This window comes from Clinocottus analis, unplaced genomic scaffold, assembly GCF_023055335.1.
Source record: "Clinocottus analis isolate CAN_PGR_092001 unplaced genomic scaffold, fCliAna1.0.p SCAF_18, whole genome shotgun sequence".
Lineage (NCBI taxonomy): Eukaryota > Metazoa > Chordata > Actinopteri > Perciformes > Cottidae > Clinocottus > Clinocottus analis.
The window spans coordinates 13,532,190-13,560,143 of record NW_027175909.1 but is presented as its reverse complement, the minus strand read 5'-3'; the positions used below and the strand labels follow the sequence as shown (position 1 = coordinate 13,560,143).

The following is a 27,954-nucleotide window of genomic DNA, read 5'->3' as shown; positions in this document are numbered from 1 at the left end:
AAAACTACATTTTCCTCTGGATCAGCAGAACGAGATCTGGCCTCAAATGAACACCCTCAAATTCCTCTCCTGCTGCTGTGTGACGGCAGAAACTTTCCCTGCAAGATCCAAAACACACATGCACACTTGAGGAGGGCACTAACAGTGAAGCACCATTATATCATTGTGTGAGCCCTGAATCAAAGAGGGGAGGGAGGGAGGGAAGGGGAGACTGCGAATGAATTAAAGGCATGCGTAAAGAGGCGAGAGGATGATCCTCTCCCTCTCCCTCCCTCTCTCTCTCTCTCTCTCTCTCTCTCTCTCTCTCCGCCGTGCATCCCGTCTATTACTCCTCAAGTGTCTGTTTCCCACACCAGACAAGGTTAACAAGCCGCGCTGGTGTGTGTCTGCGTCGGCTGGAAAACGGGGAGGGGTGGGAGGTTGGGAGGTGGAGGGGTGAGGTGCTGCAACTATACAGTGTGCTGTGTGATGATGCAGACAGTAGCCTTTCAGTCCCCTTAAATATACCCCAACCACCTCCCAAGTCCCTGCTCTATATTCTCTATATTCTCTAATACACAGTGCACCACGCAAGCTGTACAACCGGAATAATTCTAAATACACCGTGAGCTGGAAAATAATCCCTTTTTTTTTTTTTTTTTTTTTTTTTTTTTTAGATGCACAGTAAATTACAGCGAGACGAGAGAAAAAAAAAACTCCGGTGCGCACTGATCCGGCTGCAACGCGCATGCAGGATAAATAAAATACAGAAAGAATAGTTTGAAATGGTGGATGAGGCTACAGAGTGATGTAGAATAAAACAAATGGTAGCATCCCTACCTTTCTCTCCATCACTATGCGCTCTTTCTTTTTTTTTAGGCTACTCAACAACAGGAACTGTAGGATGTGTCTCTCTGTGGAGGTGTCCGGTCCAGCGCGGCGCGGAGCTTCCCGTCACTCCTCAACTTCCTTCACGGCTTTTGAAGACAGCAAGCGTCTCTCTCTCTCTCTCTCTCCCTCCCTCTCTCTCTCTCTCTCTCTCCCTCTCTCTCCGCGATCACTTCCCCATTACTGGACGGCTAGGCGACTTATTAGCACTGGCCTGTGGGACGCCGAGCCGGGGATGGAGCCAGAGCCGGGATTGGCGAAGCCTCGTTCGGAAGAGAGCAGGAGCGCAGGCGCGGTCTCTGCTGGAGACTCGATATAATGAAACATCACCAGTGGCAGGGAGCGTCATCAAATTATCCTCAGGAGCAGGGGGTTCTTTTCTTTTTTTTTTTTTTTTAGGATGCTACACAGTCCGATGCACGCTTTGACAAAATGAGTGTGACGTGTTGACTACAGGTTATTATTACAATGCGCGCTGCAGCAACAAAGACACCTTTTTGTTCATGTTCGGCCTCCGTGATGTGAACAGGTTTTATTCACGGCAGCAACAGACGAGCAGCACCTTCAGCTCCCTAACCACAGGGACTGTGGCACTTTCCCATAAAGCACCCTTTATGTAGAGGGTTTGCAAGTTGTAACTGCTTTATAGAGCAGTTATACAACAATATTAAGCACATCTGCTCGTCAGATTGTGAAGAAAAAAGATCTGCTCCTATTGAGGAGTTATAATAGATCTAATAAGCATTAGTAAATGAGCGATTGGCTATTAGTTAATCCTTTATGTTCTGTCTCATTAGAGAGTATATAAAGGAGAATATGACATAGGACATGTGTATTATTAAGCATGCAAGTATTATCGATATTACATTTATACAAAGACTGTTCTGCGAAATGAGATATACGAGAAGCATTCAATATTGCTTTTATTTCAAGGCATTACTCTTTTTAATATGTTTTGCTTTTCGTCTGTTGAACTTCTTTTTTTGGGAGTTTCCCGAATCAAGTGTCGAAGGACAAAGGTTTTGTTTTCTGCCATACGGATTGAAAAAGCCCCCGGAGGGATAATGCGCTCCATAAATAAGACAGACTTGACTTTAAATCTTTTAATTTAGGCTGTGCAACTCGAACATCGCTTCCAGGTGAACTCAGCCTCGTGCTCTTGCATATAAACAGCCCAGAAGACAGAGCGAAATAACTCGTCTTGTATTAAGTCTTTTGAAGTCAGCGAAAACACACAAATGCTGAGGGAATGTCTGTGTGGTGGCCCGTTACTAATGGTTCAATAAAAGATCAAACGTACGAGACAAACCGTGAATCTCACGTCAGATCTTCAGGTCTATGAGTCTCAAATCTGAGTCGGCCTCTGAACTCTTGCTGACAAACATCCTCCCGGTTTATTCGCCCTGCAACGAGACTCTAATCAGACTCGCGTCCATAAGATCTGAAACTGACCTCACCTATAAATTCCTTGAGGTTTTTTTTTTTGTTTTTTTTAACCGAGGAAGAGTTTGCAGGGAAGTGCAGCACAGTATCTGGGTCATAGCCGTGTTCGGAACAAAGCCTTCTTACCGCAGTGCAGCCCACTCCCACCCACAAACCCAATCACCAGAGTATTACTACCGAGGCCTTGGCTCCACACCAGCAGAAAGAACAAAAGATATCCTTCTGCCGAAAATGGTTCCCAGCTCAAGAGCTCAATGTGAAGAAGCATCTACTGTTGGGAGTTTGCGAGGCGGATTTTTATGAGCGATTGAATATTGAAGACGAGGCATTAAATTCAAATCAACAACTGTGTCCTTTAAATAAGGAAATAATTGACTTTTTATTAATTTTGGTCCAACGAGGGACCGGTTGCATACAAAGGAGGCAAAGAAAACACTCGGGGGGACTTTTCAATGGGATCCGTGCAAAGCTCAATCCACTTTAATTAATATCTTAATTCAACTCCTCCTCGTCCTCCTCCTCCCCGTCCTCCTCCTCCTCGATAAACCATGTGGGTGTTCCCAAACTTAACCATTTAATTATGAATCTTACTGATGTATGATGAACACAAATGAAATAAGGTGATTCAGACGTTTTGGCAGATGTAGACTGATGCTTGTGGAGTAGATCCTGAGGTTTCGTCTCCTTCTTTTTGGCCTCATTTTAGTCCTGGACATCGAAATAATCTATCACAGGCTCTTCCTTAACCATCTTCGACCAGGTGCCTCCACTGGCGGCCCTGAAGAGAAGAATAAAGAGCAAAATGAGCCATGAACAGACAGTAATATCATAAATCGAACATTATCAATGAGAGCAAACGGTCCTGAGGAGGAAGACTCACTTGCTGCTGTGCTGTTTGATATGAGCGATGGGAGGAGGGGCCCTCGCAAAAGTCTCTCTCTCAATCAGGGACGTCAGGGTCGAGTTTGGACAGGCGGACTTCCCCCTGAGAAAACAAGCAAACCACCCAAAACTCTTCATATACACGGGCAATACTTTCTAATAATTCTTGTGTAGTTGTCGTTCGAATGAAGTCTTACTTTTGGGCCGTGATGACCACGTTGCGTTTGGGCTCGCTGTCGTAGCTCACGCTCTCCACGGTGTAAACCTCGGCCAGCTCGTGGATGATCTTGCGGTGTTCTCTGTTCATCGGTGGGAAGCAGTGGCTCCTCCTCGGCTGTTTTCCCTGCAAACATCGGAAGCCGCATCGGGAATTTAGAAAGAAAAGCATTTCAAAGAGACGCTGATCTGCTTCCCGCTGCCCCTGCGGCGACAGTTTCCATCGCTCAAATGCATCTAAAATCCATGCTCTCAACATAAAGTGGGAGGGCAAGACCTCTGGATGCAACGCAAATCTAAATCGTAGCGAGATAATGTCCAGGATCGGAAAGTAGAATAAAAAACGTTTCTGGAACACAAAATCTGAGTAATGCTCTTGTGGCTGAATGATAACAAATCCCTAAAGCCAGGGACAGAGAAGTGCAGTCTGTTACAGCAGCAGATTAACTCCATGGTATGCAACGTGTGGGTGTCCTCATACTTTTAGGCATGTAGTGAAAGTGCTGCCTGTTTTCTGTAACGTACATCGACATGACTTTTTATTCTACTCTACTAAACATGGAGAGAGTTTGGGGAAACTACAACTGGCATAAAACGGATCCGCTTCCTCCGCCACGAGCTAGTTAGAAGAAGACGTAACATTTTGACAGAACAAAAAAAAACAACTGCCTCTGTGTTGGGAAAGCATAAGCCCACACAAGAAGACCAAGAGCAGAGAATCAAGTCAGTGCAGATGCGATAAAACCTTTCATAAGCAGACTCGGAGGCAGAAAAAGCTTTGCCCTTATGATTCATCGTTCCAAAAAAGAGATGCAGCTGGTCATAAACAATACATTTTTACATTTAGCGAAGAAACCGAAGCAGCAGTGACCTTGACAGCCGCGCGCGCCTGTGAGGCTTAACGCATCGAACAAAGCTGGAAAAAAAAAACAGAGCATGGAGTCTATTTTTCTAACTGCCCCATGAGGCACCTACTAATTTAGTCTGGCTTGTTACTAAAGAAGCTTCGGCGTCCTGTCAGAAATCTACAAGCAACCACAGCTGGTTCAGATCTTGCAAGTCCACTGGAGAATTGACCGAGCTCAGAAATAGCTGAATATCCAACCACGAGGTCATTAAATCTAAACGTATAAAATAAATATCATGATAATAAAGAACGATACAAGCTGTGGGCTTAGCCAGCGAGTAATGCTGAGGAGCGGTAACCGATCGGACGTTGACTTTGGCTCGAATACAGAACTCCTAAAACGATTTTAACAGCTGTATTTCCTGCAAAATCCGAAGCAATTTCTTGTTTCACCTCATCAATCATTTCTAGCGTTGTAACATTCTGTCTCGCTGGCAATTCTCATCAATAACAGCGAGCAATAAAACTCACTGGGATGCAGTGTAGCTCTGGCATTAATGAGAAGTTTACACAGAGGATGATGCACTAGATCCTTTTAAAAACAGCTACCTACAAACTGCTGACCTCCGGTCGCCGTCTCATAAACAGTTTGTGCTTTCTGTTGTGTTAGGAGTTCATTCTGACTTGTTTACTTGATGAGGCTCCGGCTAATTCTCACTCTGCCTCACAGTGTTGGATGCGAACTGACATGAAATTAATTTCCTCGGGGGACAACAGAGTGTCATTTGTCGTTACGTAAATGATAAAATCATCAGTAGATGCTTTCGGTATTGAAACGTTAAGGACAGGAGTTAATTAAGGTCGTCGATGTGCACCCGAGACGGCCACCAGAGGGAGCACAAGAGGTCATCCTAACTGTCGTCACCCTACTGCCAAAAAAGGGAGCGCTCGTCTCGTCTTACCTTATTAGCAAGCTCAACGAGATTCTTGATCTCCTCTTCTACCTCGGTGACAAATTTCAGGTCTTTTCTAAAAAATAAAAAAGAGAGAGAGGGTGAACAGAAGAACATCTGTGTTTTCTGGCCGTGGGAACAAACTGCACGGGTAAAGATTAAACGATTCAGTGGCCGGTAAGAAATAAAAGTCAGACCTGGCGTCGTCTTTGAGGCTGTCGCTGTATACAGAAGTAGAGCGGGCGTTGAAGGGGTCAGAGGATAAGTCGATCTGCAACGCCTCCGCCAAACGCCTGTTTCTCTCCAAGGTAGCGCACTCTTGGTCACATTCAATCCTGAGAAAACAAACTGGATCAGCTCCACAAACACGCAGGCACATTTCAAATCAAATCCGTGAGTTGGATACCGTCTCACTCCTCGTTTGTTTGCCCGTCGGCTTAAGACGATGCTTGTGATCACATATTTCTGGGCAGCTGCCGATTGATTTATTTAAATATTAATGCACACGCAAAAAAAGTAATCCCTCATAGTAAACAGGAAATCAATTTCTATGCAGAGGAATATTTAAATAATGTTCTATTATTGATCAAAAGAAGCCGCATTGCGCCACGCCTCGCACTGGAATCACTGCAGAGGAACAAACATGCCTCGTTTCCTCAAACACCTTCCCGCTGAAACGCCCCTCTCTACCTGGTCTGTTTCAGCTCCTTCTTCGTGAGAAACGGGCCGATGTCCATGGACTCGCCGAGCTGCATGTCGGACAGTTTACTGGCCATGGCGATGGCCGTGTACCTGCAGTACGGAGGGGGTCGGTTTAGGGACGTTTTAACCGCTTCAGATTCACAATTCGAAACAGCGGAAACGCAGAAACTGCTCGACTGACCTCTGATACGAAGTGGCTGCCTCGGTGCAGGCCACCATTTCCTTTCTTCGACCACATTCGCATTGTAGAGCGACCTGTGAAACACAAACATTAGACCCCAGCAGCAGCGTTTCACATGCAATGGAATAGACTTTCGGTAAGGCTTTTTTTCGTAAGTAGACAAATATGTAATTTTCTTGGACGTTTTGATGCTGCTTCGTGTGGGGAATTCCTGCAGCTGTGAAAGATCTCATTGTTTGTTGAGCTTTTGGAGTTTTGGAGGACTGCCATTAAAATGTTATAACTTTCAAGTTAACTCTTCATGACAGTTGCACACTAATAGAGCAGATTGTAATCAGAATACACAGCTGTACTGTTGAACACAACCTTCAACTATTAGGAGATTTTACAGAAACATGAACCTTTGTTTCAGGGAAACAATTTATTAGTTTGGAGAAACTTTTCCACGGTGAGAATAAGCGCCTCAACTCCCCTATGATCTACACCAACAACCCACAGGTCAGCGTCTGGGAGTCCAGATGCTCTCCGTGGCGCTGTTGTCGTACCTTGGCCGTGCAGGTGGTGCGTGGGCAGCCGCTGCCCTTATGACAGGGCGCGCAGCACGGGTGGCCGCAGTCTGAACGCGGCAGCGCGCAGGGCTGCAGGCAGCTGCCTCCCGCCAGACACTCGCTCCGGTGGCAGATCCGCCGGCAGCGGTGCATCTCGCACGGCAGCGTTTTATTACACGTCAGGCCGCAGGAAATGTCTTGCAGGTGGCACGGGATGTTGCTGCGTTGCTGTTGGCCCCCGGAAGAAAAGAGTCAATTTAAAATCACAGGAATAAGACAAAAAGAAAAGGAGTCGTGCAGCTCAGGGGAGTTGTTACCTCGTGCTTTCCCATGCACCATTTCTGAGTGAGGTATGTGCAAGGCGGACACTTGTCTTCACTGTGGCAGTTGTGAAACACTGAATGAGAGAGAAATGTGAGGATTCTCATTGACAGTTTATAACCGCAGCGTCAACGTTTGCTGCGTTTTGTTTCGCTATCTCACCCGGGTGGTCGCACTCGTGTCTTCTCGTGCACATGTTTTTGCACTCTGGTGGCTTTGTGCCACAGGGGATCGGCGGGTACAAGACAGTGAGCCCGCAGTGACACGCCAGCTCATCGAAACCTACAGAACAAAGGAATCGGTTGACCCCCACATAAGATATGAATCATGGCGCATTAATGCCAGACATAATACCACAAAAGGAGAAGAAAAAAAATGCAACAATGTCAAATGTGTTTCTTTTCTTGTTATTTTTGTTATCGGAAGGGTAACTATGTGGTACTACTTCTGAGAAACGGCTCGTGAATACAGTGCTGTTGGACCGCAGCAGGACTCACTGGACTGCCAGCAGGGCTCACAGTTTCCACGATGACAAGAATCCTGGCAGCGGTGGAGGCCACAGTTGAGCTTGTAGCCGCAGATCAGGGGACACTTGTGCTCCACGTTCTGGACGGACAGACAGAAACCAGTGACACCACCTCCTCGCGCTGCCCCAACAACCAAACATGTATCGCCATTTTGATTCATTGTGTTGAACACTTTTATCAGACGTGTGCTGCAAGTTGGAATGGATTTTTTTGTGTCATCTGTTTGCATTAAAAACTCATGAAAGTGATCATTCAAGCCGGCAAACTTCTAAATAGCATTGGACTTTACGATGCTGTACTTTTTTTATAGTTAATAATGTATTTGCCGTGCTAAAAGCACCAAAGTTGTTTTTCCACACGTTCAGAAACATAAAACCTTTTTACAACACCAGCATTGCCGCAGCTCTTTTGTCATTTTCAACATCAATTTGTTAAATTCTATGTGAAGTTTGGAAAGTATAAACTTGAAGCGAGTCACTGGATACTCACCACGCAGCACAGCTCGCCGCACTTGTGTCGGCCGCAGGAGCGTTTCTTGTTGCAGCGCTTCTCACAAGTGAAGACGAGCTCTTCTGGAAGAGAAAGAGTCAGGAGTGAAATACCAGACGGTGATCTCACATTTATTTAACTTCACCTGATTAAAATCTAACCTTCTTTTTGGATCGTCACACATGGGACCTCCTGAAAAGGTAAAGGGTTCTATGTAAGTTCTTTGATGTCATGAATAAAGCATAAAGGATGACAGCGACACTGATGGTGAAGGTCCTGCCTGCCTTGGTCTTGGAGCCACATCGGCATCTGATAGTGGAGGTCAGGGAGCAGGGCCCACAGCTGTCCTCATGGCACAACTTGTCACACAGATGGATGGTGTCTGAAAGAAACAAAAGAGATGTAAGTCCAGACAACGTGCGAGAACAATGCACGCGAGCTCAACATAACGCACATCCTGTCTACGCAAAATGTTTTTAAAATGATGTGTGGAAAGACAACAACCTTGAGATATACAATCAATATTAATAGCAATAGTATCAAATACTGAAATATTGCTTTATATTCTATACCTGGTCAGTTTTAGAGCTTGAATGAGGGTAGCTTCACTTCCCACCATCAAATATGTTATAAGAAATTATTTCGGCTCTAGTGGGAGAGTCCGAGGCATGTCGACAGACAGTAGCCGCCTTTTGAGAAACTCAAACTTGTGCGTTGTTCCGCTGAGACACACTTTGTCCGCCTCCCTTACCGCTGGAGCCACAGGCCAGGGGTTGGTTGCAGGTCTTCCCGCAGGAGGGGATGGCGTCGGAGCAGCTTCGTCGCTCGGCGTAACCCAGCTCCAGGAGTTTGCTCAGCGGCGTCTGACCGCAGGGGCACGTCTTCACCAGGCTCGGGGCGCGTGGACACGGCTGGCACGGGCCGCGGTGGCACTCCAGCTGGCACCGGTGAGCTTCGCAGTTAAGCATCCTGAACGGAGCGAAGTGAGCGTGAAGAGGGGTTGGGAACGGTCTAACCGAAACTAACGGAGGGGTGGACATCCTCAGTGCATCGAGGTCAAACTTACTTCCCACATAGTTTTTGACAGGTAAAATGTCCCGAACCATCAAATCCGTCTTTATCAGTGCCACACAGGGCTTCACGAGTGGTAACGCCACAGTAGCACACTAAAGGAAAGAAAAACAGAAGAAACTTCTAATAAGCTGCTTACTAGACCAGGTCGTTAAAATCAAAAAGACAGAAAGCAGGACAGACTTGTGTCGGTCAGAACATTGTATCGGGCTCACCCTGCTGAACCTGCAGCTGGCAGGGTTGACATTCCCCACTGTGGCACATCTGGGAGCAGCTGTGTTTAGCGCAGTTGAGTAAGGCACCACACACCGTGCTACACTGGAGCACCGCGCCCTGGCTGCAGCGCATTGGTTGACTGCAAAGATAAAGTTCCATCAATATCATTGTGTCAAAGCCACAGATAGAAAGGAAGCTCTGGGTAACACGTCAATACACAACATCCAAAGATACACAGATAGGGAGGCGCAAACGTGAGTCAAGTGGAGCGCACCTGGTCTTCCCACAGATACAGGATCTCGTTATGAAGGCAGGACACTGTGGACAAGGTCCAGGGTGACATAAGCTGCGGGGAAACACAGAAAATACATTTTGTTTTCATCTCTGCAACATGGGATTGATTAATAATACTACAAATAATACTGTCTGTCCAGGCCCAACTCCAACTCCTAAAAACATCATGAAAACACTTTCATCCTGTGACTTTCAAGGCTCACATGTTACAGGGGTGGTTGCAGTCCACTCCGCTTCTTTTCTTCCCACACATGTCACCACAGCTGTGGGGAATCTCAGTACGCTGCCACTCTGGGTTTATCACTTTACCTGCCAATCAAATGTGGAATATAAACACTGATGACCTTGTTTCACTCCCTTTCAGTGAAATAACTTGATGTTCTAAATGCGGGAGAAAGGAGTCTTACAAGAATAAATTAATGATCTAACCGGACAACTAATAAATTACTATTCATAAAATGTATTTAATTGCATCAATGAAGTGGTCACTCACCACAGAAGCAGGTGTAGGAGGTCGGTTGTTTCAGTGCAACATTCTGGCAGGCCGGACAACGCCAACCTTCAGACGATTCTAAAAAACAGCATTGGTTTAGTCTAAATATATATTTGTTATATAAACTTTCTACAAACATAACAACATATATTCCCACTGGCCTCAAAACTGCAATGCAAAACAATATATTGTTGATGCAGCAGGAACTTCAAAGCCTGGGAGCTGCTTTTTCTTTGTTCACGGGGTCAAAGCGTCGAGGTATTGTCCATCCCAACAAGAGTGGATTATGCTGAGGGCCTTTTACTTTGTCGCCTCACGGACACAACCATACTGAGTGGAGTGCCAGTCGGTGCTGCTTAGACTGGATAGTAAACATCCAGATCTATTTGGTTGTATATATTTGTATTAGATGGTTGTACCGTCTGCCTGAGATGCCGGGGATCGGGCCCACTTTTTGATGCAGTTCAGGTGGAAAACGTGGAAGCAGCCCAGGCAGCTCCACACTGGAGACATGCAGCGGATGACGTCACAGCAAACCATGCACTCATACTTCTCCTCAGACAGCTGCTCAATCAGACACCCTGTGGAGGAAAGAGTTCAGAGGTTCAGGAGATAAGATCGATTTCGACTATAAACTTCCTAAACCTTGAGAACAGTGATGTGCTGATGAGCCTTGTTCAAACCACAGGATATGATCAAAATATATTATTCCTAATTACAGGACATTGAGTATAGCACAGTGCACACCTCCTCTAGATAATTGTTTCGCATAACTTGGGAGCTAAGATAGTTTCCAGGAGTTATAGTCTAACCTGTCTGCGTCTCCTTGCTCTCTGGCATCCTCTGGCCCGGCCTGGGGTTCTGGTGATGTGCTCGTCTCCCTCCTCTCGCCTGAAGGGGTGTGTTTCGTCCGGGGCCACGTCCAGCTTTACAAGCAGGATCCTGAAAGGGTCTGCCATAGCCAGAGTCATCTTGGACATTGGACCCCCTCTCGGAGCGCATTTCCTCTTGAAGTGGTACCTTGGGTGGTTTAATTGGCCCTTGCCGTCGTTTTACTTCAGTGTGTTTGCTCTGATAATCATCATGTTGGGAGTCTGGACCCGTCCTGCTCCTCTGACTTCTTTCCCTGATGTCTAAAGGGTTTTCTCTTTTTGTGTAGTTTGACATCTGACCATCTACTGCATTGTTGTTCTCTTTTAAGCGAGTATCCTTTTCAGTGTAATGTCCTCTCCTCTGCTCCTGGCTAAACTTCCTGGGTTTTTTATCCCCGGCGTCCGGGTCGTCATCGGTTTGTTCAAGATTCCTGCCTGGATCTTCTCTTCGCCAGCTGGGTCCATCATCCATAGGATGTGGCCTAGAATTAAATACCCCAGCACCCCTGCTGTTTGCGCTATATGGGCCAAAGTCAGGTCCAGGTCTTTGGCCAGTGTAGCCGTTTACACCTCTATTTCCTTCTCTCCTCCCTCTACCTCTGCCTCGGCTTCTCGCTCCATCCTCCCCCTGGTAGTGAGGATACTGATGCAGTGCATAATCTGAATTATTGTGGCTGAATGAGGGTTTAAAACCCTGATGAGTCCGAGGCAAGTGTCCATATTGTTGTGTAGGATCATAACTATTCAGGTTTCTGTCGTTGTTGTATCTGGACCTGCCTCGTCTGGATTTCGGCGGATATGTTTTTTGATGCGACGCCTCATTTGGATTGAGGTCAGGTGGTTCTGCAAACAGAACAAGTCACAATGTTAAAAGCCTAAACCAAATGCAGCGACAATAAATAGGCTATAGAGAGGGAGTGAAAACAATGACTCAGTCATTTTCATTAATGACTTACCGGACCGATTACTGTGTCTTTAAAAAAGTATAGAACCAACCAATCATTACCAGAGCCCAGAACAATATCTTAAAACCTACATAATATAGTACGACACACAAAAATAAACAAAATAACGTCTTCACTTCCGGTTTACTACTCAATTACAACCCATACTGAGTTTATGTAGCCAACATTCACACCACAGGACACTAAAAGTATTAAGATAACAATCATAAATCATGTAATTGGCACTGAGGTTAGGTGTAACGTTGGCTTACAAAGATCAACTGTCACATGACGTCATGTCAATTATAAGCAGCTTGATCGCACTAATAAAAATCTGGATTCAGCTCGCTAATGTTCGTCGAAAACGTCAGCTAACGTCAGCTGTGCAACCAAATAATCGCATTTACTAAATGAAGGGAGTGTGACGTTAAAAAGCGCGTTTCGTTGGGCAATAGGAGCTTGTTCCCCCCACCCCCTCCTCGTATGGACAAGTTATTTCGATAGCCAGTTAGTTACCTGAGGAGCCCTCAGCCATTTAGTTTCAACTCTGGTTATTGCTTCTCACACGCCACAAGTTGGTTGACAACCGTATGCTGGTACCCGGATACAATGTCCACTTTTCGACCCGTGCTCTGGCTTTTAAAACTGAGACAAACTCCCTAAAAAAGAAATCAGCAACAATTTCCTCCTCCCTTCAACTCACGTCATCAACACTAGCTTAAAGCTAACACAAGCTACGTTAAGCTAGCTACGGCTAAACCGGAACATCCGGTCAGTATTTCTAAAAAGGAAACAGGAAACAGAATAAAAATAATTATTTTTAAGTTTAATGAATCAATTTAGCATTGTGGTTGTAAAACTATAGTTTCAAGCTTATTGGTATGTATGATTTAATGTGTATTAACAATTTACAAGGAAAAGGCATACAATAAATTTGACAGAAAATAATGTTAGTGAACGGCCACAAGGTGGCGCTCCATGTTTGGCTTACTATAAAACGAATTAAAGTGTTTTCTGTGGGCGACATATATTAATATTAATGTTCTATATATATTATAACAATCTTCATAGTTTTGTACGTTTCCATGTCTTCTTTGAAAAAAAACGACTTTTTTGGGGTCGTTAAACACTAGTCTTACCAGGCTGCACCTTAAGTGCACTTAATATGATTTTACAATATGTATAACCTTGAGATGAAGAACAAAAGCAATTGGTTATAGGATGAATCACAACTTCTCTGTTGAAAATAAGGCTCACTATCTCTAAGATTTTAAAGATATTATGACACACAGATGTGAAATGGAAGGAAATAGGATATTTTACTTTGTATATTATACATGCACATATTGCAGTAGGACATATGTTGTATTTATGACTGTTTGGATGCAAATTTATGTATTTTAAAAGGACAAAAAGATGTATCATGTAAACAATATCACACTTTGTGAATTATTAAAATTATTATTTGGACACCTATATGGCCTTAATAGATGAACGCAAACTCAAGTGTAAAGTCAGCTAAATTGAAATAAACTCATCGGACAGCAGGGGCCACTAGTGCAAACTCACTAAAACCAACTGTTCAGTTTCATCTGCCTGGCAAGATGAATGTAATGACCACCAGTATCCGCTCACGGGGATTCATTAGGTTCGCGAATATAAAGAAGCTTTACGTTGCGTGTTGGTGCTTTTGAGGGCAACTAGGTCCAACTGACGATAATTGGATAGACGTATATTGTTCTGGTGACACTCAGGATTATAAATATGCTTCTAGTTGTCGCTTCAAGTCAGACAAACGAAACATGAACGCAGCCCCCTCCGCCTTAAATCGTTGTTTTCTGCGGTAAGCAGGCCTACAGTGGTGCGGGGCTCTGGCAGTCACAGATCCCGATCACGCATGCGCAGAGTGACATCTCGTCCCCTTCAACCAGGCGAAGTGGGTGGAAGAGAACTGCGTCAAGTTACCCCCAATGGTAACAAAATACCATAAAATACATAATTTGGTTTCAAAATAAAATAGTAAGACGTCATCATAAGAACAGCGTTTTGCTTTTTTTAAATACTGAAAATCAACTAAATGAATTGTAGTACAATTGCTACGATACATTTAAAATACATTTATGAAACTGGCTGCTAATTCTAATAATACAAGTATCTCCCAGCCTACACATGCAGTATAAAGCAAAGTCTTATCCTTATCAGTATAAAAGGCGCTGAACCCTTCACTACATTGTGGAGTCATGTGGTTCACTCAAGTTTAAAAACAATTGCAATTTAACTACTGAATCCTGGGCAATATTAACACAATGTGAGAAAAGTTGAAAGCTATAAAAAAAATATATACTAACGTATAGGGCTGCTAAACATGTTTAGATTTTGCAGACTACATCAATACTCTGAACACGAATCATTCAAATGTTTATTTCGGGGTTAACAAACAAAAGTCAACCCCTGGGTGTTTTATTTTGAAAATCCCCACTCGGAAATGAGAGCTTTCCTCCCAGCTAGCTTGACACTAGCTCCGAGAAGCTCGAGCGCGGCCGAGCAGGAGAGAGTGGCAGTGAACGTGTCTGCGGCAGCGTTTAGCGTTAAAAAACACAAACTACGGCGGAAGAAAGGAGGACCAAACCCCGCTGCAGCGAGAGACAACCTCGGCAGAGCATGGACTATGATAAATTCTAACCAGAGGCTGGTAACGGTGGGCTGTTTTGACGATAAGCGGTTTATTGAACATCTGTAGAGCATAATGAGGGCATCCGCTATTCTTTACGGTGGTTTTTCCTCCGAGGTTTAGTTAGACGCAGAGTGACACTATTTATAAATGCGTCTCTTTTAGACATCCTCTGAAGGAAAAAGACACACCGAGGGATCCCAGCCTGCAGACATTTTTTTTTTTAGTTAATTCCCTCCTCCCATGGCCCCCGGGGAACAGTGAAGTCATCTGAGAAGTCACCGGAGAAGAAGACGCGTCTTAATCATCACGATAGTTTCACACAGTTTCGCGAGAAAAAAAAGAGACGAAAAATCGGCCAACCCCCCCCCCGTCCATCGGCTCGCGGTCGCACCAGACTCCCTCCGCTTTTTCCTCTATTTTTGAATCGTGCATGGTTTTTGCCCTTCTGAGCATTCATCGCCGACCCTCCTGAGGGCATTTTCCCCGTTAAAGGATGCCGGATCAAATATCGGTGTCCGAGTTTCTCTCGGAGACGACAGAGGATTACAATTCCCCGACAACATCCAGCTTCACCACCCGACTGCAGAGCTGCAGGAACACCGTGAACGTGCTGGAGGAGGTAAGGCCACGGTGTCAGCCTGCCTGACGATGGATGGATGGATGATTAAACAAGACAACCAAAATGACTATATTATTATGTAAAAAAAAATGCATATTTAAATACGATACAACCGCTTTTTACACGGTAGAATAGAGCTCATATGCACCCAAAGCTTATGCAACCAATCCTAAATTCAACTGGTGATTGACAGCGTTTCAAAATCCAATTCGAGGCCTAAATACATTATTGTGTTGCACATCCCCAATAGAAAATAAAAATAATTGCACCTGTTGAGCTGCAGTTGCTGTGAAAGTGCATTTTTTTGTATGTACCTGATGCAAAAAAAATCTACATTTCCCGCCCACACATGGCTAGTTAACGCAGAGCTGGTGCGTTGGAGGTGACCTCTCATCTTGTGAATCTGCTGCTCTTTCTTCACAGATATGTAGAGTAATACTAGAGGGGGTGGTTTGGCTTTGGCAGTGTAGGGAATAGGAGGATGTGCACTCAGGCCTGCAGCTCTCTGTGCTCACTATTACATAACTCACAGCTTCAGAGCATGCTGCCAGGCTGTAGCAGTGTATATGTGTGACCGAGAAAGAGAGAGGGGGAGAAAGACCTTCCCTGGTCACTGGCAGTCAGATCTGGATTTAACTGTTTCAGGATTATAGACATTCCCCTCTCTCATGTAGGCCAGATTGCATTTTAAAAAAAGGAACTTTTTACTCCCCAAAGTGAATTGTTGTGCAGAAACACCCAAAGTCACACTGTGATGCTGTGTCACCTTTGATTATGTGTGTGTGGTGGGGGGTAAATCAGGCCAGGCAGGTGGGTTGATGTGTGTGTGTGTGTGTTTCCCATCTCCCCACTTCCACCATCCCCCTCCATTGGCATCCTTCCTGCTATGATTAAATGCAGCATCAATCCAGTGTACAGCGCACACCTTCCCCGCTGTCCGTTAACGCCAAAGTGTGACCTCATTTCCTGCTTTGAGAGGCATTTAGCTGCAGACATGGATGACCTCAGACCCCCAGTATTTAGTGTAATCTGTCACGTGATGCAGAAACATTGAAAGTGACTAAATAGAGTTTATTTGTGACTAAACAACGGTTCAGATCACATGTAAACATCAAGATGAGCATGACAGTAACCAGATATGTTTGTTTAAAATGAAGAAGAAAAAAAAACCCAGGCCTAGTTTCTCTCTTCAACATCCCAACAGCCACTTCAAATAACACTTTGTGCTATCCATCACCTCTATCTTCAGTCTTTTACAAGCCTATTATATCATGATGATAAAATGTTTTTTTCAAATCCACCAAAACAGGACCGGGGCCGTGTTTATTCTCAAGCCGGAGCCCACTTTGTGTCTGCTGACTGTAACGAGGGAAAGGCTCGCATCATGAATCACCTCTCTGGCTCCGTGCCTCTGAACCCAGAGACTGCAGCAGCACAAACGAAAAACATCTGTTAGAAAAAGGGCCGCCATGTGCGCTGGGCTTCGGTAGCCGCTCTGGAATTTTTTTGCAGAGATCACATGACAGGGACGACCATTACACTGGTACCGAGGAGCGAGCAAACGCGCTCCTCGGTGTTCAAACAAAAAAGGCGAGATGCTCCCGACAGTTCGGCGAGGTTAGTCAGCCCGCCGGGCAACTCAAACTGGGAAACACCCAACAGACGGCAAACCCACAAGCAGACAGCCGGCCTAACGATGAATACAGTTAGATTAGTGTCTGTTTGATGAAGTTTAAACCCCCGTTTGATCCCCGCATAGACATGTAAGGACTCACTTGCATCATGCACCCAGAGCTGCTGCAGTGAAGTAAAAACTGCCTTCGGCGTCATTTCGCCTGAAGAGGAGTTTGTTTAAATTGTACTGGGTTTGTGCTGAGCTCCGGGTTCCTGCCCTCAAACTTTAACCATCAGGTCCCTATCTTTCTCTCTCTCCACCCCCCACATCCCGCACCCGAGTCACTTCCTTGGTATGTTGACGAGGTAAATTATGCAAAGGTACAACTTGAATATTTAATGCTGTAACTTGAGGCGGTGAGTTGACCTGCAGGATCCTGCAAGTTATCTGGAGGCGCAAAGAAAGAAAGAAACGGAAAAAATAAAAAGTTGTCGCAGCGTCATGTCGTCCTTATTCATCAATTATTGATCAGCGCATAATGACACGCAAAGTATTCACGAGTCACACCGGCGTTCACTCTGTAACTTTCCTCCCGGAAGAGCACACAAAGGTGTTCGCTGTCTGACGCTGGGTTCAGTGCGGCGAATATAGAAAGCAATGAGCAGCACAATGGTGAGATGAAACCTGAACAGTAACCTTTCTTACTCGCTGTCCTCACTGCTTGAGACACAGGCGATTGGGCGTGTGTGTTTGTGTGTGTGTGTGTGTTTGTGTGTGTGTGGGTGGAGGACTGGAAACCGTGTTGGTATGTGGTGTGGGTTTTATTTTTTTTTGTCATCAAGCAGTCGTTGTTGTAGTGTTTTTTTCCACTGCATTTCTCAGAAATCTGTGTTTTTTTCCTGCCGGCGAAGTTGGAGGGAAGTTGTTAATGGTCATCTTTGTTTCTTCTTCCAGATTCCAGAGAATCTAATAGCTATTTTCATTATTGATTGTTGTAAGAAAAGTAAGTAAATGCACTCCCCGTATTCCAGGAACTCAAAGTCTTTGAATTTGTGATGCGTGGTTTTCAATTACCAGCAATATGAATGAGAGAAAACCAATAAAATCTTTGAGTTTTTGACACTGGAACCCAAAAATATTGATGGAAGCAAACGGATGACATCGTTGGTCAGCTCCTCGCCACGTTGCCATGGATTTCTGTTTGTTCAATCCCGCTCCTGGCTCTTTATTTCTCGTGGCTTAATTGGCAGTTTGCCATGAAATTTGCCAAGCCCATTTTTGGCTGTCATGGGGAAAACCCTTTTTGGTTTTTATGACCCTCTGACCTTTTTTTTTTGAGTGCCATCCTGAGGGCAAACGTAACATTTATAGCGCCATAACCACAATACCAATAAAACCCTCAAAAATAGGAAGATTTCTATGTTTTCTTTTGTAGTTTGTGACACACAAGACCTTTTGTATTGATGTGCGTCTTGAACATTTTGCCTGAGGCAGCATCTGCTTTCATTGTCTCTGGTTATTATCTGGCAGCTTATAACGGTTAACCCAGAAATGTCACTGAATAACTTCCTGTACACAAATGATGAATTATTTCTGCAGTACCGCTTTCCTCTTTTAACCACTTACCATAGTTATACTTATTATATTAAATAAAGTTATATGGTAACCTCACTACATCATATATTACAGTATGTATTACTGTTTAAAGTATAGTTTTTACTCTGGTGGTTGTGGATTTTTGTGGTCTTATTTCCTTTATGTCCCTTCAGTTAATACCACTGAATAATAAATTAGAGCTGCAACGATTAGTCGTATAATTGATTAGTTAGATGGAAAATCAATAGACTAATCCACAGAAAATCAATTCATTATATACTATTACTCTATAAAGTGATTATTTCAGCAAAACAATCAACCGTTCTTGGGTTGCAGATTCTTCAACGTAAGAATTTGTTGCTCCGACAAAACAAGACTTTCAAAATCTCCAACATTTTTCAGTATTTTCTGACACTGATCGACTTGATGATTAACCAAGGAAATGGACAGCAGATTCATTCATAGCGACACAGTTAGTTGCAGCTCTTGCGGCAGCTAATAACATTTATAAAACCCATATATTTTAATAGCGATAGCAAAGCAGCAAATCTGACATTCGCTCGTGTGGAAATATCACAAGTTTTTACTCGATAAGAATCTCCCGCTTTCTCGGATGCGAGTTTAATATTAGCATCAGGCACTTGTTATCCCCCCGAGGGGTGTGCTTTGTCTCCCTCTCCACCCCACAGATGGCACTTTATGTCATTGGGTTTGCTTTTCTAAGCCGCATAGAGCCACAGCAGCAGTACAAGGGAAACCCTCACTGCATCGGCATTCCTTTGAGCATGCCTCTCGCGCCACATCACATGGGCCGGACCAGGAAAATGTTGACTTTTCACAGTCATTCTTTTCAAGCATGGCTGGGCTTGACCTAATAGGCAGAGGCCCGTTTTATACTTTTTCACATTTATGTAACAGCCTTTTCAGTCGCAGCATTTTGAAGCTCGCACACGCTTTTGATGCCGTTCCTTTATTTGATAAAAGCCGAACGAGGCGTTTTATTCCAAACCGCTGCGTAAGTCATCGCCCGAAGTTATTCAAAGGATCGCAAAAGATCCAGTTTTATAAAACGTCCCATAAATGTCGCCAGGAAAGGTCTTAACATTCTTTTCGTTTCTTTTAGAAGCTTAAACGTTTATTTCTTGTCAATTTATGCCAGTTGGATGTCACTGCAGTCAGATGTTGGAGGCCTCATTTTGGAAAAAGCTCTTCTCAAACGAGCCCCGTGGAGATTGTAAAGCTTGTGACGCTCCGGAGAACGATGTTCGTGGGATAAAAATGCATGTATGCCAACAAAGAGCCAAGAAGAATTAGTACAAGACCAACCATAGCAGATATAAGCATATTTCTGTGTCTTTTTGGGGGGTTTGGGACAGATAGCAGGAAGGGATACGCCGTATAAATTGGTGTACATCATCTGAAAACTAGATTAATTTGAGATGAAGCTCGGCACTGTTTATCAAGTTCTACTGAATCAGGTCAAGGGACCCCAGTGAATACGGCCATGGCAGTTTTTCACGAGCCAATATTTCGACTACCCTCAGAGCTTTATTTAACATCTTTTACGACAAGCTAGCATGACAGCGGAGCTTCACTTTTGAGAAGCCGTGACATGTTTGCTTGGAAAAATAATTGGCCAAACGACTATTTGGCTGGATTCATTTTCTGTCCCTTGACTAATTGTCTAAATGTTTCAGCTCTTAAACACATTTAAGAATCAAACTGTTTCTCTCTCATACAGCCCGCGATAGATTAAAGGATGTCTGACGCAAAGTTAGCGGACAGTGGAAGCTCGAGGATGTTTCTAACCAACAAATCACAGGTTTATTATGTTATGTTATTGACAATGAGCCCAGAAACTAGCCAGAAGTCTGCAGAAGAAAATTAGAGTCAGGAGTGTGAAGGAAACCCAACCAACACTCTGTAATAGTTCTAATTATAATATACAAGTATAAATAGTTGACACTATTGTTTTGTAATAGTAACAGATGCACTATTTGTTGAACATCATAGTTTCAAGTTGTTTGTCTGGAAAGCGCCTGAGGCCTCGCCGTCATGTGAGCTTTTTTATTCTCATCACATGTAACATCTCGTCCTTTCCTATCAATGTCCACTCAGATAACAGATCATATTTGCTTCCCCCTCTCTTACATATTTGTTCATTATGCCTTCGAGCATTTTCAAAGCTGATGTGTTTCTCTTTTCGGTGAACATCTTCTGTCACGTGCTGAACACATCTGTGTTACCATAATTATTTGGTTCACGGATTATTTTGCGTCCTTGGCTTCATATTTTGGACCTCTTTTAGATGCCCCTCCACCAAAAAAAAAAGGCAAAAAGCGATGAATAATTCAAAAGGACGAGGGGAGGGTTTTTTAATCATACTTGGCTTTACATAACAAAACCGAGTGCTGGTTATTTAAGGCTCCATCCACCAACATTTGCAACCGAGGAGCACAGCTGTGTCGGATTCAATTATTAATGAAGTTACGGCTTTTTTTTTTTATTCATCATTTGTCCCCTGTGTCACCAAACCCGGTGACTCATATGGTGTGAGAGAATGGGAGCATTTCTCGGTCCCATGGCAGCGTTACTCACATGACATCTTGTTCCAGTTAAACCGCACTGTGGAGAAACGGAGCGGTTAAAGTGGTCGTCCCCATGATGCAGCCTCAGTGCTCACTAAAGAGGGTTTTCAGAGACAACTGGGAAGCAAGTGCTGGGATGTTTCATTTTTTATTACCGACCTGCTTCATCTACCTTCAGTAAATTAAAACTGACCCATTTTTGTAAGAAAAATTGGTTAAGTTCAGACTCTTCTTCAGTCAGGCTGAAAAACACAAACTTGAGTAGTTCCCCAACTTTGGTTCTTTGCCTCGAAGCGTTGGCGTCATCAACGGAGCTGTTATACGAGAATAGAGTGAAAAGAAAGGACTAGGGTTAGAAATTACCAAAGTTTTGGGAGAATTTCAATTTGCAAACTTGCAACTAGTTAGCGGGAAATGCAATAACGCAGCTAAAGCGCCGTATTTAGCCTGTTAGCTTAGCCGTCAGATGATCTCTCGGATATAATTAAGCGTCTGATCCTGAGTTCACCCTCCCTATAATGTGTGTAGAAGGTTGTTTTGTAAAGTAATGTTGCATCCTTTGGGACAAGTAATGGACTTAAGGCTGTCGTCAAATCGTACATTTTTGTTTCAAACGTGCCGTTTTAAAAAAAATCCTTTCTTTACAAGGCTTGTAGTCACATGACATGAATGTAAATGAATCCTAAATTAGCTGAGCATGTTGCTTCTTGTTATGAGACCAAATGCAAACAGTTGCATACTGATTTGTTTGTGAATTTAATAAAAGAGCATCTGGGGGGGGCGATCGTTGCCTTTTAAATCGCTCTCTCTAAATACTAACACACCTCTTAGCCATTTTCTAATTTGTTCTGTCTCCCGCAGCAGGAGGTGAGGAGACTCTGTTGTGTTGCTTGTTTGTCGGCTTGTTTGCCGTCTGTGGCTGAAATCGGATAATCGGTCCGTGGGCCACAGCTGTTGGCCTACCTTCCTGCCACAGCTGCACTGCGTATATCATCAAGGGCTATTAGCCGGCAGCGGATTAGCCCCGGACCAGACTCGGCCCCGGCACTCTGATCCCCCTGCTCTACCCCAGATTTAGACGAGGAAGAGGGTCAGTGTTCACATCTGTCTGAAGCCTTCCTCACACAGATAGACGGCGGTAAAGTCTTCTTCCTTCGACAGCCATTTTAAAACGTTCAGTGTGCCGTCAATGCAGCTCCTGTTGCTTTCCCCCTGTCAATAGCAATGTGGGCTAATAATGCAAATATGTTTTAAAGGAAGGTTACGGACTTGACTTGCTTTATTGATTATCTTCATAATTTTATACGTAGTCTTCGGGGTTACAATAAACAATTATTACTCTCAAAACTGGAATACTGCAGGTATTAGCCATGCTAGCAGTGTGTCAGTTGGTCTGTCCGCCGCTTTGATTCAGACTGAAATAACCATGATATTGTTTATTATTGCGCTCCTGGTTCGAGGATGAATCCTAGCAACTTTGGAGATCCTAGGACTCTTCCATTAGCACCACCAGCAGGTCGACGTTTGTGGTTTTGAGTGAAAAGTCTTGAAAGCTATTGGCTGTACTGCCATGAAAAAACCACATCCATCTTTACTGTAGTTTTTGTGAAATATTAAATCTCAAAAAAACTCTCTCTACATTTAAATATTGTCACATTATTAATGGCAGTGTTATTAAGGACGTTTGCGTTCGTAATGTTTTCCAGCCGCGACACACAGAGTGTTTCATAGTGCAGATTTAAGTGTTTTTAGTTTGTGTCTGCAGTTCAGCTGCGGTGAGCACATCAACCCCCACAGATCCTCCTCTTCCTCCTCTTCTATTCATCATTCGCAGCTCCTCGTTTTTCTTCTCCTGCGATTGTTACGAGCGCGCTGCGAACATTGCCGTCCTCGCCGACTGCCCCGCAGAAGCAGGAGGCAGCGTCGTCCTGTGACTTGTTGTGGCCTGAGGGGTAAACAGAGCATCTCTGTTTGTGAGCATTGATGGTGTTTGGCCCCGGTCTGTGTCTGTGTGTATTTGTGTCTGTCTCTGTGTGTCTGTGTGTGTCTGTGTGTGTCGACCGCAGCTTCACATTTGATTCCCCCTTTCAGTGTTGAATTTGAATACTACCTTTTTCCCAGAACGGCAAAGTGCATTCAAGCCTGGAGGAAAGTTATCGACGGTCCTTCGAGACAACTCGTTTACATTTTTTTCTCCTGATGCCATTAAATGTCAGAGAAAAGCAAGACATCACTTTCCTTTCCACATCCCGACAGCCAGCCGTCAAAGCTGCTCACTGCTCTCCGAAAGCACTCGGACGGGGAAATCCAAGTGGGATTGTAGCTTTAAGATCGGTGAAAGCTTTAGTTGGACGTCGGCGCAGTAAAGGCTTATTTATTTCTGTTCCCCTGCAAGTCCAGTTGCTCAAAGTATCTGAACATCCAAAATGGCCCGTGGGAGTGCATACATACACCTGTGGTTTTGGAATTAGCCGCTCTCCCACCCGGCAGAGCGTCCTGTAAAGTGTGAAATTCGAGACTAGTCTGCAGAAAAACTTCAAGGAATGCTGTAAAGCGCTCCGTCTGTGACTTTGGCCAAGGACTCACGGCCGAGAGGTTGTGCACGAACGTTACTCAAGAGGCTAAACAAATAATGTTACTTCTGATTGTGCGCTTTTATCAAGGGAGCGCATTCTTTGGCGGCGTGCCTTAGATGTCTGCGACGCGGGCGGCTGGTCGGTAGGAAGTTGAGCTGGCGTTCTTATCAGCTGATCAGCGAAAAAGATTAGAGATAGACGCGGCGAGTAGTTTATTTGAGCTTTCCTTTGATCAGCTTTAACGCCGTTGGTTTGTTAGTTTTGGTCTTTTGCCAGCTATTTCAGTGAAGTGTTGTAGTAGTGTGTAATATGATCAATACTCAAACACTTATATATGTGTCGTTGATATAATCATATATAGTCAGATTTTCTCTACTTGTTACTGATTGAACATATGACGCTTTGACAAAACACACAAAAATATCACTACGGTCCACTTAGTAGTTTAAGGCCGCACAAAATGATTCTATTATTATTGATTGATGTCTCGACTCTTTTCTCAATTAATTGATTCATGTTCTTTTAATTAATCGTCCAAAAATGGTACGAAAATACCCGTCTGTTTTGATTTACCCCCTGTTTTGATTTACAATCCTTGACCTGAAGATATTTAGTTTTATGTCATCGTAGACTATAAAAAACACAGTTAACTTACTAAAGATCCACAATTCATCTGCTGAGGAAGCTCATGTTATATGAACCAAAGGTCCAGATCAGCTCCTCGGTGAACGTCGAGGTCGTGACTGAACAGTCAGATACACCATACCGTATCGTCTGTTCCTGTAGTAATGTGTACGAGTCACCACAATTAAGAGATGTTTTAGTAATATGCTTATACTTTGGTTATTTTGATAGCCTGTTGATCTTTTTAATAGATTTTAAGCCACATTTTAAACTTCTCAATGGTCAGAATCTGCTGTATTTTCTGTTTGGACTGAAATAAGTGTGTTGAAGATGCCATTATGAAACCTTTCTGTCATTTTATAGACCAAATGGGTAAAGGAGATTTTGATTAAGAAAAACGTTTTGCAGGTTTATTGATACTAAACATCCTCGTTTGCGGCCGTGTTCGAGGAATAAAGGATGAAATCAAAACCACGATCAAAAGATCTATGTTCTAGTTCCTCCATCCCTGACTAGAAAGTCTGAGTTTTGAGTTTCATATTTTTCAGGAACCAAACGACCTCTGTTTGGTCGTTTATTTTCTCGCTGATATCAAACACTAAGAAAGAGGATGCTCGCGAGTCGCTATCATTTCTTTCCATCGGCTGCGAGTTCCTGCCGCTCTTCTCCCGTTGACGGCCGTTAATAGCAGCAGCTTCACACAAACGGCGACTTCCTTTTAACACAATGCACAGAAACAGGTATGCTGCCTGTGCGATGCTCGGGTGGACTGCAGTCTAATGCAGCCGTGTGTGTGTGTGGGCGAGCGTTAGAAAGCATGCACATTGCTCTTGCAAAAAAGGCGGTGGGCTGAGAGCGAGAGAGCGCCGCAGAGGGGAAGTCGCCAAATGAAGTGTGAATGCACCGCCGCCGCATGCTCGGACGGACTCTCCGCCGGCCGCACGCATGCGCGTCAGTTCCTGCGAGATCTGCCTGCAGAGAGCCGGCTTCCTCCAACCATGCGGCCTCCAAAACCCACAAGCAGCTCATTCCTCTCTCTTAGAGCGTGGAGCCGGATGCTAATAGCAAGACTAATGGCAGCAATACATAATGGAGTAATCTCCGACGTCTATTGACTTCTCTTAGTGGCCAACAACGTGAGCGGGGTCGAGATTTGTGGAACGGATACAAGTGAATTACAGCAGCTATCAAGCGCAAACTGCCAGCGACTCATTTTACGGGGTCTTGTTTCCTTCAGATTGGTGTCTCAGCACCATCGATGTTCTCTTCAACTGGATTCTTCGTCGAGGAAACTTTATTATCGCGAAGCAATCCAGTCGAGAGCCGGGGCTTCTTCATGTCCTTGTGGTAATGGGAGGTTACGACAAATGCAAAGAAAAAAAGGGGAGGCATTGACAAATAAAGATGAGCATAATATGCAAAATATGCCTTCATGACAAAATGACGTTTAGACATATTGTAAAACCAGAGAAATGGGTTGCACTTGGGATCTGATATATTGCAGCCAGGCAGCGCTCTTTGAAAACATGTGGAGATCAAGCGCTGAATGTAAAAAAAAAAAAGCAAAAAAAAAAAAAAGCAAGCGTTGGCATCATTTGCGCTGCAGCTGCTTGAGTGTAATATCTGATTACAGATGTTTAGCACAGCTCAGATTCGTGGTAGCTGTTGATCCGTTGGTCGGTCGACTATTTTGGCAGCGAACTCAACGATTGGAGGAGGGATCGCGACGAATTTTGGTTCAGACGTTCACGGTCTTGTGTGAAATGTAATTCATGTCGCAAAGAATAACGCGTGTTTGTCGGATCCTCGTCTTAAAACGTTGGCTCTACGGCAGCCAAGCCACGTTTTCCCACCAGGAAGAAGTACTATCTGTATATGTTAGTGTAATTTTCCTCAGAGAAAACAAAAAAAACATACATTTCATGGACCACTTACACAGTATATGAAGCCAAATCCAGTAAGTTAATTTAATTACTAAAGACTCCCCTGAAAAGTAGGAAAGATATCTTAAAACATGTGACACCGTGGGAGTGGTCAGCAGTAACGTACGATGTGTATTTTAGGGGCTGAGACATGTAAAACCGCTGGTTTGGTCTGACCCTATTGAACTGCTTTGTCATTCTCTGTTTTGTTTTCCACTTGCGACGCCGGCGTGTCACTGGTCTGTGAAAGCCATGTGACTGGGTGGAGGGAGGCGTTGGAGTTTTTGTGGCAAAGCAAGAAGTTCGCTTTCGAGCTGCATCAGCATGTGGCCAAGTCATTGCTTGGTTATTGCTATAGATCGAGAACCCCCACCCCCCCCGTGGTGTGAGGAGGGAGAAACCTCGGCTTTTAAACCTCTTTAGTCCATTCAGAAAAAGACCGTTTCATATTGATCGATATGAGGGATCCTCATTAGCTTACAAAACCCTGGAAAAGACGCAGTCTCACTTTATTGGCCATTTCAGCGGTCGTGTGGTCGCCCTGATACGCCCCTTAACCAAAACCAGAACCACTAGCAGTCCATCGCTCTCTCTTTCGGTGCCGTGTGAGAAATAGGCCATCGGACCTCAGCTGCTTTTGGAAATGTTACATCCTCTCCTTTTTTTTTTTTTTTCCGATTCCCACTTGGAGAGCTGAAGGCCTCTCCGGCTGCCGGCCCAAAGAAAGGGATGTGCATTTGTTTCCTGCCAATGAAAGCAGCTCCCCACCCTTCCTGCTTGAGTCATGCCACATAGTCTCAACAGACAGACCGACACGATGACCAGACAGACGGACAGATCTCCTCAATGAATCCTTCATCCAGACAGAAATAGAAGCGAGCTTTAGCTCTGTTATTTACACGAACATGCACCCTCGGTTTTTGTCTTTTTCTGCCTCTATTTTTATTCTCGTCGTTGTGTAATTATGAGCCAGAAAGGAAATGAGAATACTTTTGAAGAAAAAGAAAGCAGAAATAAAACATAACGATGGTGCGGCGAGATAAAGAAAGTCCCTTTCCCTCGAAGAAAAAAATGCCACTGCAGATGTTTTTTAGCCCCGTGTCCTGTCCCTGGGGAAGTCCTTTGATAATTGTGCCCTTTCCTGTCTTCTTCGAGGAAACGATTAGCATATTAGCAATTCTGAGAATTCGGGTGTCCCAATTTTTGCTGGGTGAAGAGTCCACAAGCCGCCTCAGTGGTGGTTAGTCAGAGCTGCACCCTAAAAAAAAAATCTCCACAGTGAAGAATGTTGAGCCGAGGCGTGAGACGGCCTGACCGCTGCCGCAACGCCGGGGCGATGCCAAATATCGTGGTGGTGGTGGTGGTGGAGGAGGAAAGCGAGGTTCAAGGAGCTGGATGGGTTCAGGGAGGAAAGCCACCAACGTGCCGTGAAAGTGACAGGGCAGGAATGTAAAGAATGGATCAGTGGGTCAAGTAAAGCTCTTCCCAGACAGCCAGGAAAAGCGTGTTGTTTTTGAATTCCTCACTCGGTGTCATTAGACGGGGGTGCCGCCGACCCTGGACAGGACACCGACGAGCTCGGCCGCTTCCTGCTTCCTGTCAAAGGACGGCTGCAGGGGAAACGGCGGGGCTGCTGAGGGAGGATAAGGCCTCGGGCAGGAAGCGTGAAGCCAAGACAGCCACCAGTCAGTCATGCCCAGTCACTTAGGACGCCAGTTTCCTCCCCCCCTCCCGACGGTTTGACCTCCTGGGCATGACTGTGTGGTTGTTTGGGAACCAGGAAGTCCGTCCCATTAACCCCATCGGTCACACGTAGGTCACACTTTAGGGGCTTTTGGACGACGAGTTAATAAAGTAGGGATGCAACAAACTTT

General features: G+C 44.5%; 3 protein-coding genes across 8 annotated transcripts in view; 1 reads left to right on the top strand and 2 right to left on the bottom strand.

Moving 5' to 3' along the window:
* The window catches only part of smarcd3b (SWI/SNF related, matrix associated, actin dependent regulator of chromatin, subfamily d, member 3b), a 34,779-nt gene extending 33,635 nt beyond the window's left edge, over positions 1–1,144 (bottom strand). The window contains exon 1 of the mRNA XM_068581889.1: positions 820–1,144. Within this exon, the coding sequence (XP_068437990.1) occupies positions 820–831 (12 nt within the window). The 5' untranslated portion in view covers positions 832–1,144. The remainder of the gene's footprint in view (positions 1–819) is intronic.
* Positions 1,145–1,820: 676 nt separating this feature from the next.
* Positions 1,821–12,614, bottom strand: nfx1 (nuclear transcription factor, X-box binding 1). Of its 2 annotated transcripts, none has more exons than XM_068582176.1 (23): positions 12,383–12,614; positions 10,863–11,765; positions 10,470–10,631; positions 10,051–10,128; positions 9,761–9,866; positions 9,538–9,609; positions 9,263–9,402; positions 9,043–9,142; positions 8,728–8,945; positions 8,261–8,358; positions 8,138–8,168; positions 7,977–8,059; positions 7,458–7,566; positions 7,123–7,242; positions 6,957–7,036; positions 6,637–6,867; positions 6,092–6,165; positions 5,899–6,000; positions 5,406–5,543; positions 5,218–5,284; positions 3,390–3,535; positions 3,191–3,295; positions 1,821–3,088 (listed from the first exon to the last, which is right to left on the bottom strand). In XM_068582176.1, the coding sequence occupies exons 1-23, from the start codon at positions 12,399–12,401 to the stop codon at positions 3,013–3,015; spliced, it is 3,258 nt and encodes a 1,085-aa protein (XP_068438277.1). In that variant the 5' UTR covers positions 12,402–12,614; the 3' UTR covers positions 1,821–3,012. The 2 variants fall into 2 exon arrangements, with proteins under 2 accessions (XP_068438277.1, XP_068438278.1); XM_068582177.1 differs by having other exon boundaries at positions 7,977–8,056.
* A 1,781-nt stretch (positions 12,615–14,395) lies between these two features.
* Positions 14,396–27,954, top strand: part of asap1b (ArfGAP with SH3 domain, ankyrin repeat and PH domain 1b) — a 52,789-nt gene continuing 39,230 nt past the window's right edge. For all 5 annotated transcript variants that reach the window (XM_068581627.1, XM_068581625.1, XM_068581626.1 and 2 more), the window contains exon 1: positions 14,396–15,159. In XM_068581627.1, coding sequence (XP_068437728.1) covers positions 15,034–15,159 — 126 coding nt within the window. In that variant the 5' untranslated portion in view covers positions 14,396–15,033. The remainder of the gene's footprint in view (positions 15,160–27,954) is intronic.